This window comes from Pipistrellus kuhlii, unplaced genomic scaffold, assembly GCF_014108245.1.
Source record: "Pipistrellus kuhlii isolate mPipKuh1 unplaced genomic scaffold, mPipKuh1.p scaffold_m20_p_3, whole genome shotgun sequence".
In the NCBI taxonomy this organism is placed as follows: Eukaryota; Metazoa; Chordata; class Mammalia; order Chiroptera; family Vespertilionidae; genus Pipistrellus; species Pipistrellus kuhlii.
Window position 1 is genome coordinate 58527899 of NW_023425529.1, and position 10971 is coordinate 58538869.

Below are 10971 nucleotides of genomic sequence, written 5' to 3' on the forward strand. Positions count from 1 at the left end.
TAGTATGGAGTTGTTTTCAACTTAACTACTGATTGACCTTAAACATTAATGAAATAGTTATCTTGGGTAATTTAAGTCCAAGTCAAATGTGATACACATGCACTAATTTTTTGGTTCTCAGTTATACATAACCTTTATTAACCATTTACTTTTATTTAGTGAAAATACCTAGTCTCCCGTACTCATTTAATTTTGTTTAGCCTAAGCTCTCTTATGTAGGAAAATTTATGATTCTGTTACTTCAACTAGGAAAGAGTCATTTTAAAAAAATACATATTTTTATTGATGTCAGAGAGCAGGGGTGGGGGGTGGGAAGAGAAACATTAGTGATGAGAGAGTTGTCTATTGGCTGTCTCCTGCATGCCCACACTGGGGATCAAGTTCGGGAACCTTGAAGCCCTTACAGATTTTATTGTCATGGCCCTAGAATACACCCAAGTTAACAAAATATAAAAAATATACATATTTTTTATTGATTTTTACAGAGGGGTAGAAAGTTAGAAACATCAATCAACTGCCTCCTGCACAACCCCTACTGGGGATCAAGCCCTTGGCCGGAATCAAACCTGGGACCCTTGAGTCTGCATGCTGAAGCTCTATCCACTGAGCCAAACCCGTTAGAGCCCAGTTATCGAGGCAAAGTTCTAACCCAGGTCCTTCTAATTCGTATGAGTTTTAGAATAGAGTTTCTGTAACTCAAAAACAGAAAATATGGGAACAGCGATCTTTATTTTCACAAGACTTTTGTAACATGGAAATAGAGATTTGGAATGTACAATAATCACTGCATAGAGATCAACCAAAGGACTTGTGTGCATACACATGGGCCTAGCCAGTGGCCATGGACAACAGGGGATAGGGGGTGGGGGAGGCATATGTAGGGAGGGGTTTGGGATGGGAATGGGGTTATAAGGACATTTATGTGAGACCATAATAAAATAAAATGTACTTTGGGGAAATTAAAAAAAAAATAATCACTGTATAGAAAATTGTCTAAATGGTCAGGATTTTAAAATCTAGTACCTTCAGAGTTTTATTTGCAGAGAATGTGTGCTGCTTGTTTTCTTTTGAGCTCTCAAGCCAGGATCCGTTCTTGGCCTGCTTGGACGCCATGGGGCTTTCCCTGGATGACTGCTTCACAATTTTCTGTGGGCTGGTTTCCTGTGATTTAACTCGGGAGGCAAAGGCAGGAGAAGGAATCACTATTTTCCTCCTGTTCTTACTCTTTGTTTCTGGAAGAGGCAGCATTTCTGTGAGAGGTACCAGTAATTGCTTCACAGGGCAGCCCTCTTACAGCTCTCAGCTCTTACTGGATTTGGGTAACATTTCTGTTCCCTTTTCAGTTAGACATACAGGTCATGACAGCTGCTGCTGTTGCTCTTGTTTCTGTCTATGAGTATTATAGTATTACCACCTCAGAATTGATTTTTCCCTCCCTTAATCCTATGCAGTAATAATTCTGTATTAAAGTCTTCCCCATGTAAACCATATGTGGGGGGAATGAATTTTTTTGCCAGGACCCTGACTGATAAAAGTTAACAATACTCTGTAGAGAATTACTTTCTAAAGTCTGTCTTGTCTTGTACTTAGTCTAGTGTATTAGGACATTCATAGAACAGAAGTATAAAGAGGACTTAATCTATAAAATTAGAATTACTGCCCTGGCCAGTTTGGCTTAGTGGATAGAATGTTTATCCCGGGTTCGATTTTGGTCAAGGGCACATGCCTGGGTTGCAGTCTGGATTCCCAGTGCGGGGGCCATGCAGGAAGCATCTCTCATCATTGATGTTTCTTCCTTCCTCTCTGAAATCAATACAAATATATTCAAAAATAAATAAAATTAGAATTACTATAGAACATTACAGCTTTTCAATATAAAGAATAAGGCAAACCTGATATAACAACTTGATTTAACAACTTCATCTTTAAATTGTGATCTATACAGTACATAGGGGTATTGGTAACTGGGTAGAATTATACTAGGCATTGGAGATTCACAGATAATATCACTTGTTTCCTGTTCAGAGGTAGTCAGTCCAGGAAGGATAAACATAAACTTAATTATTTTTTAATAGTGTTAATACCCTTACTATGGTAAGGAGATTATAAAGGTGTATGCATGTTTTTTTTACAGTGATAAAGGCCAGAGTGTCAAGTGTCTAGCACAGTGTTTCCCAAAGTGTGGTACGCGTACCCCCCAGGGGTACGGGAAGAGTTTGGTGGGGGTACGCGTTGCACAGTGCTTAGCTGCGCCTAATTCTGCGTTCTCATGAGTACGAGGGGTACTCAGCGTTACGAAAATAATAAAGAGTACACATATGTCAAAAGTTTGGGAAACACTGGTCTAGCAGATACACACCCATGTCTTTAGTCTGAGGCCTCCTGCCCCTCAAGACACATAGGGTTTAGTGCTGAGGAATAGCTAATGTTTTCAAGTACAGTCGTTACTCATATGCTCTTCAATTCTTCATTATGTTGATAAGATGCTGTAGGAACTTAACTCCTGTTTATATCAATCTGTGATAAAATTGGTCTTGTTATATGTCCTTTTGCTTAAAGTTGTAGAACCTCTTGATGTTATGTGAGGACTTACTATACTTTGGTGATATTACTGATTCTAGAATAAATAGGGAAAGGGCAAAGTATATTCATTTAGAAATTTAAAAGTGAAGTCTTTGGTAATTACATCTCTGTTTTCCTATTTAGATAAGCCAGAAGCATTTGACCACATGGCAGTTATATTTTTCATATTCGAGACTACAGATACTGTTGTTGAAAATGTTATTGAAAAAACAGCTTTTTTCCAGTGCATTTATGTATTTTTTTTTTCTTCAAGCAAGGAACTATACTAACTAATAGTAGTAGTATGCTGCATGGCATAAGAATGTAGTATGTAAACATCAACTGTCGCCTGCCAGGCACTTTTCTGTGCACTTTATACCCAGTAATTAGTTTAATCCTTGTAGTACCTGAATGGTAGGAAATTAACCATTTACTGGTGAGAAAACAAGTACACAATGGTAACTGACCAGGAAATGGCAAACATAGGATTTGACCTCAGGTAGTGTGAAGGCCATGCTCTTAATCATCATAACCACACTGCGCGTTTAGTTAAGATGTGAGTCTAGATGACTGTTAGGCCACAAGCCCACTTTCTAAATGTGAAATTCATGATGTTACATTTTAGGACAAAAAATTTTTTTTGGCTCCTTTCCTCAGAATGCATATTAAAAGACTGTGGTTGGCATCACTCGTATTTATGGAAGCTAAAATTCTGTACAAACTTCTGGAAGAGATTTTCCTCTGATGCATAACACTTTAAGGTTCAGGACTTTTAAAATCATAAGTAAAGTTACATTTGGTGCTTCAACATTTTCTGCTCTTTAACTTTCTAATTGTCAGAATTTCAAGAAAAAGAGTAATGGAAATAGTATGCATTTACATAGTTAATCATTAAAATTGGTGGAAACCTTGAAGTGGAAACATTTTGTACAGCAAACTCAGTGGTGATTTCTTAATCCTATTGTTTGAGAAGTGTTTATTATGTATTATTTTTTAAAAATGGTTTATGTTAAATGTTTATAATTTAACATTTGATATTTAACATTTGATTCAAACTGGGTAGCTCCTTATTTGTCTTATGGTTTATAACCACAGGTCTTGGGGCTACCCTGGAAAAGGTGAGCTGTTAATCTTGGGAGGGGAAGACAGGGACAAAAGAGACTCAAAGCCAAAACAACGTCATCCTGTACACCAAAAATTTTGGGGTTTGATTCTTGGTCAGCTCAAGTAAAGGAGAAAGCCAAAGGATGTTTCTCTCTAAAAAAAAAAATCCCTCAGGTAAGCATTAAAGAAAGTCCAACCCGGCTGGTGTGGCTCAGTGATTGAGCATGAACCTATGGCCCATGACAGTTTGAATCCCGGTCAAGGCATATGCCCAGGTTTCAGGCTTGTTCACAGTAGGGGATGGGTTGTATAGGAGGTGACTGATGGATGATTCTCATTGATGTTGCATAACTTCCTCTCCCTTTCTCTGAAATCAATAAAACCATATTTTTAAAAAGTCGGAACTTTCATCAAAGGCTGCCTGTTGGCAGAAAGTTTCTAGTATGAACAGTATAGTTTAGTTTCAATCATTAGGAAAGAGTAAATAGACTATAAATACTATCTGTCTAATAGAAATCTGGGCTCATTACTAAAGGACCTATTACATTTAATGATTAAAGTTTAATCAGTGGGTTACAAGTACTCTTACAGACTGGGAGTGGTGATAGGAAGACTGTGATATGAAACTTGGTCTGGCTTACCAAGAAATACCTGTGGTAGGAAAAATGAAAATAGTCTGCTGTGTAGTCACTTGAGAACCAAACTTTAATGAGTTAAGATGACATTTTTAGTGTTCTTGATTGATGAAAAAGTTTAAAGGATTTCTATCATTCTTTTTACATAAAGAATTGTGTTATCAAATCACCCACTGATAGCAGTTTCTTTCCCCTCTGCCCCCAAGTAGCAAAAGAACATTTTACTTTCATGAGCTTTAGTCCAACAGCAAGAAGTCATTAAAATTGAGATACATTACTGTCCAAAACTGAAGTCTGTACAAACATTAATAGAACAACTTCCCCCCGTTTCAGATGAATGAAATGAGCAGTTTCTTAAAAGTATCCATGGGAAGAAGGTCACAGTTTACATACTTAAAAATGTCCAAAATTCCTATGTTTATACACTGATCATCAAAAGGACCCTATCTACAAAACTCTAAACAAATATGGTACATGAGGCTAAAGAGGCAAAAGCTTCCTCTATACCACAACCTGCAATTCAAATTTCCAAGTGCTTGTTTCACGTGAGCAGATTTTCCCACCTACTACCTTTAACCTGGAACGATTCTGGAGATATGGCTTCCCTCCGTGGCAGGGAGACGCAGGGCTCCCCACAGCGGCAGCCGGGGTCACAGCCAGGCTGGGTTTTAATGAGACCACATTGCCAGAGAGGTTCTGCTTCCTGCATGACTTCCAGCATGGTCAGCGACGGGCAACAGTTTAGAACAGACCTTGGTCAAACCTTTTAGGGAAAATGAGCCGAGTCAGCATGAACCTCTATCCAGTTCAAGGTGACAGCCTTTCCAACAGCAAGGTCTTTGAGTGAGTGACGGACTAGGTAGAAATGTCCTTTTAAAGTGGCCTGGATTAGTGATCTTTCCATACCGTGTGTGGTCGTTCATAGTAAGAAAATACACGTGTGAAGGGCTGGAGCCAGTCCTTTCAGGTAAGGCCTTTACAAAGTCCTCATGTGAGGTGCTCACAGCCTCCTGACCAGCCACTCTGAAGAGCGGAAGAGGCCCCAGACCTTGCTCTTCACTGTTTCAAAATACCTACTTGGAAGGACTGGCTTTCTGGCAAGGGAGTTGTCATGCAGCCCTCTGGGAGAGAGATTTGCCAGAAATGTTTTCTTCTTGGTGTGGTTTAGGGATTTCATCTGACTCCCTCGGCTCCTGCTGGCGGAGATGCCCTGCATGTCCCAGGGCACTCTTGCGCTCCGCTGGAGAGGTCTCCAGAAGATGCCAGCTGGGCTCCTGGCATCGGCCTACCCCTGGAGCTCCTCAGGAGCTGGTAGGAGGGAGCGGAGGAGGTGGCACCGGTGCCTCCTGGCTTCCCTCGGCCAAAGCGTAGCGCCTGGCTTTCCTGCGGTCCGGCTCCGGCGTCTCCTCTGCCCACCTCCCCACGCGGCGCACGCCTTTGGCCACCTTGGGGGCGTTCCTGCAGGGATTGTGGTCGTAAATGACCAGCTTCAGCCCCGGCAGGTGGGCCAGGCTGGGGAAGTGGCAGATGTTGTTCCGGTCCACATCGATCACCTCCAGGAAGGGCATGTGGAGCAGCACCGGGGGGAAGTCGCTCAGCAGGTTGCCCGAGAGCCAGATGGTTCTGAGCTCCCGGAGGCGCCGCAGCTGGCCCGGCAGCAGGCGCAGGGCGTTGGAGCCGGCGTGCAGCGTCTTCAGGAGGCTGAGCTCGCAGACCACGTCGGGCAGCTGGGTGAGGCAGTTGGCCTCGAGCCACAGGGTCCGCAGGTTCTGGAGCCGGCTCAGCTCCCTGGGGAGGTCGCAGAGCTTGTTGTTGCCCAGGTAGAGGATGCAGAGCTGTTTCAGAGTGCACACCACCTGGGGCAGCGCCTTGAAGTTGTTGAAGTCCAGGGCCAGGATCTGCAGGCTCTGCAGCTGCCCCAGCTCCAGCGGCAGGCTGCTCAGGTGGTTGTCACTCAGGTAGAGCTTGACCAGCTCCCGGAAGGAGCACACGTGCACAGGGAGGCGGCGGAGCTGGCTCCCGCTCAGATCTACCATCTTGTCCAGCGGCATCTCCAGGAGGTCCCTGACCACGAAGTTCTGGCAGCGGTCCGCGGGGATGAAGGCCACGAGGGCCCTGATGATGTTCCCCATGCGGAGGCTGGAGGCATGGCGAGCCCCGGCCCTCCCACCACCCGATGGGGCTGCTGCCCACTGCCTGGAGGCCTGCCCTCCCCTCCCTTTAAAACCGAGGGGGAGGGGGGCATGACAGCGGCCAGTCACTTCAACAGAGGAAAGTGCCTCTGATAGCAACCTGAGTGTTGGGTGACAGGCCAGGCCCAGGAGCCCAGGTCTGCCTTACACCCGCGCTTTCAATCCCTTAACCCCCATCTCCTTTATCTGCAGTGTTTTATTTATTTGTTTCAAGCTGAAAATAGCTGCACTGCTTTTTTTTTCTTTTTTTCCTAATGATAAAACAGTGAGACATTACATAAAGATTGTGAAAGAAGAAAGTGGAAAACATCCATAGTCATACGACTCAAGGATAAATACTGTAAGCAATTTAATAATGGTCCTCCATTCTTTCTCTTACAAGGAATCAGTTAGTTTTAAAAAATTATTCTGTTCAGGAGTATTATGTATTATCATTACGTGTGGACATATGTTTGCAGGTATTTATACAATGATAAACACCTGTAGAGTCCATCATATGGATGTACGTTTAAAAAAATATATGGATGTAATTTAAAAAATAAATGTTTTTAGTGACTTCAGAGAGGAAGGGAGAAGGAGAGAGAAAGAGAGAGGGAGAGAGAGAGAGAGAGAAAGAGAGAGAGAGAGAGAGAGAGAGAGAGAGAGAGAGAGAGAGAGAGAGAGAAATATCAACGATGAGAGAGAATCATTCTGTATGTCCCCTACAGGAAATCAAGCCTGCAACCCAGGCATGTGCCCTGACCGGGAATTGAACTGTGACCTCCTGGTTCATGGGTCGACACTCAACCACTGAGCCACATGGTCCCAGTGTGGATACACAGTAATTTAGACAGGTCTCTATCACTGGGTATCGAGGCTTACTGCGTGTTACTGTTATAAATATCCTCACAAGTACCATGTGAGCAGTAACCCACTCATTTCTGTAAGAAACATCCTTACAAGTGTTTCTGGGTCAAAGACATGTATCCTCTTAAGGCTTTTCACTGATGGTGTCTCCTCCCTACCCCACCAATTCTGACCTTTGTACATACTCTACAGGTGTCCACTTTCTTACCCTTCGCTCTTACTGGTAATAGTTTTCCACACTTTAAAAATGCCTTTGACACCTGAAACCTATATACATTTATTAACCAATGTCACTTCAGTAAATCCAATAAAAATTAAAATAACAAATAAAAATAAAACACACACACAACACTTCCCTACATGTTGACTTGGAAATTACACTTTGGAGACCCTTATAAAAATAAAAATACCAGTGTGTGTGTGTGTGTGTGTGTGTGTGTGTGTGTTTGCTTATTTCACTATGGTTGCAATAATAAAAACAAAACAAAACCCAGAACTATTAGTAGGGGCATAGTTGACTAAATGGCAATTCATCTGCGGAATACTGTGTTACTTTTATTTGAATGAGGTAAGTCTATATTGTTCTTCCCTACCCTTAGTCTGCTCCATGCTGTGTTTCAATAAAACCTCCATAACAGAGAGTATTTTTACTTTTATAACAAAGTAAATGACTAGTAAAGACATGGTTTTAAAAGGTTAAAAAAAAATGCCTATTGCCGAAACCGGTTTGGCTCAGTGGATAGAGCGTTGGCCTGCTGACTGAAAGGTCCCAGGTTCAATTCCAGTCGAGGGCATGTACCTTGGTTGCAGGCACATCCCCAATAGGGGATGTGCAAGAGGCAGCTGATCGATGATTCTCTCTCATCGATGTTTCTAACTCTCTATCCCTCTCTCTTCCACTCTAAAAAATCAGTAAAATATATATTTTTTAAAATGCCTATGACAACAGACAAGTAGGAGAGCAGAAAAAAGAGGAGGAAAGAACGCCAGCCTCAATAGCTTATGTAACGGAATGTGTTCCTGCGGTGCCCCTGTGGCAGGAGCAGCTCAGGGCCCGCCACAGGCTCGCGCCTCCCGCCGTGGTGCGGGGCTGTCGGAAGCAGCTGTCCAGCTGGGACATTCTCTAGCACCAGCCCCGGGCCGGGAGGGGGTCTAATTCTGGCCATGGAATGTGGGCAGAAGTGATACACGTCACTCAGGGCCCGGCTCATTTAAAACAGACCTAACCTTCCTCCCCACTGCCCCCCTCTGCTAGCTGAGCATCGACACCCGGGGTGACCTTAGAAGCCACCAAGTATGTGGAGGTCACGTGTGGAAGCTGGCAGGGCCTCAGTCACCCTGGACCCCTGAATAAATGCCAGGATCAGACCCCTCCTGCCTCCCCAAACACTACCACCAACTGGATTTAGTTTAGGTAAGTGAGAAGTAAACTTCAATATGTGAAGCCCTCCAGATCTGGTGGCTTATCGCATCTTATTAGAGCAGTTATCAAAGAATACGTAGGTAAAACTACATATATTGATATGCAAAGATATTCAGAATAAAGTGGGGGGGGCAAGTTTCAGAACAGTTTTTTATAATCCTATCTGTAAAATATATGCATATGTTCTTGCATATGCATAAAGTTATCTAAACAATAACAGTGATTATCTCTGGGGAATCTGCCTTATGGTTTGGGGGTGAGAGGAATGCTGACTTTTCTATTTCTTCTTGTACTATTTGACTTTTTTAAAATATATATTTCATTGACTTTTTACAGAGAGGGAGAGAGAGGGATAGAGTGCTAGAAACATCGATGAGAGAGAATCATTGATCAGCTGCCTCTTGAACACTCCCTACTGGGGATGTGCACGCAACCAAGGTACATGCACTTGACTGGAATCGAACCCGGGACCTTTCAGTCCACAGGCCGGTGCTCTATCCATTGAGCCAAACCGGTTTCGGCACTATTTGACTTTTTAAAAAACTATAGACATACATCCCCTTTAAATTTATTATTATTATTATTATTATTATTATTAAATATTTTTATTGATTTCAGAGAGGAAGAGAGAGGGAGAGAGAGATAGAAATATCAATGATGAGAGGGAATTATCCATCGGCTGCCTCCTGCATGTCCCCTAGTGGGGATCGAGCCCGCAACCCGGGCATGTGCCCTTGACCAGAATCGAACCTGGAACCCTTCCGTCTGCAGGCCGATACTCTGTGCACTCAGCCAAACCACTAAGGCCATCCCCTTTAAATGTAAAAGCTGTGGTCCCAAAGTAACACTCCCTTAGCTTGCCTGCCCTCTGGTCTGGATAGTGTCCGAGTTTGGGGGGAGTCTTGGCGCACCCTTCCACCTCCTGGGCTGCCCCTACTGAACAGAGCGGAGAGTCCGTTCCCTGGGGATGGCCGTCCTGCAGAGTTATTTGGGGGTGCAGGGTCCCACTCGGTCACCCTGAAGCCCTTGGACTTTCCACATTGAATGTCAAGGGCTTTTATCTCGAGTCCTCTCCTTGCTTTGTTGATTTGTCCTGTAATAAGCAGCCCTCTCAACAGGTACTGTGCTTCGCCTCTATATTTAGCGGGGCCAGGAGTGACCACAAATGGTCACGAGGCAGCTGCCCCGCTGGCATCTCTAGGAATGATAATGATGATAACGATTCGTACTCGTTATTTGTAAGTAATCTGTGAAACTGAGCACTGTGCCGGGTGCTTCACAGATACTGCTTCTCAGAAGCCCTGCCAGAGAGACATTTTCATCCCCAATGTTCAGACGAAAAGACTGAGGCTCAGAGAGGTTTAATAATAACGTCAAGTACGTCCTGAGCCCCACTATGTTCTAGATGAGAGGCCTGATCTCACAGAGCATGTGACTCCGGGGGGGGAGGTGGTGGTGGTGGTGGATGCTCTTCTATGAGTGAGGTCACACCAGCTGACAAACCTTGCCCTCACACACTGAGCTTTCATGGCGGCCCCTAATGTGCGCAGAGTGCTAAGGAAACCAGAGCGTGTGTGTGGAAGGGGGAGATCCTGGCAGGTTCCCAAAGGACTGTGCTCACAGCCCTCCCGCTCCCATCGCTCGGGGCTGGCCTCTGCCCGGACGGTGTGGCTCAGTGGCTGAGCGTTGACCTATGAGCCAGGAGGTCACATGCCTGGTTGCAAACTTGAGCTCCAGGGTGTGGCGTACAGGAGGCAGCCGATCAATCTCTCTCATTATTGATGTGTTTTTCTCTCTCTCTCCCTCTCCCTTCCTCTCTGAAATCAATAAAAATATAATAAATAATAATAATGACAATAATTTTAAAAAGGAGCCCTGGCCTCTTCATTGTGCTCCCACTGCCTCCACTCTATTTATGTCTCACTTGTCAGCTTCAGCGCCTCCTCCTGGGGCTGCTAGGGGCCACACAAAGCTTCATCACCCCCACCTCTAGCCGGGCAGAGGCCTCTGATTCCCGAAGAATGAAGAACGTAGTCCAGACTCCTCGGTTGAGGCATACAGGACCCTCCAGGACCTGGCCCTGTGCGCCGGGAACTATGTGCTTCCTCCTCTGGCTCCTGCTGGGCCACCCAAGGTGACAAACTTCCTCCTCAGGGCTTCCCACATGCAGCCCCCTCCCCCCCACACCCTCTTCCCCCACTTCCTCCCC

The 10971-nt window shown here is 44.5% G+C and overlaps 1 protein-coding gene across 1 annotated transcript; it reads right to left on the minus strand.

Moving 5' to 3' along the window:
• Positions 1–5467: 5467 nt before the first annotated feature.
• LRRC10 (leucine rich repeat containing 10) lies at positions 5468–6433 on the minus strand. Its single transcript, XM_036458957.2, has one exon. It carries the CDS (start codon positions 6431–6433, stop codon positions 5603–5605), a length of 831 nt encoding a protein of 276 aa, XP_036314850.1. The 3' UTR covers positions 5468–5602.
• Positions 6434–10971: the final 4538 nt, after the last annotated feature.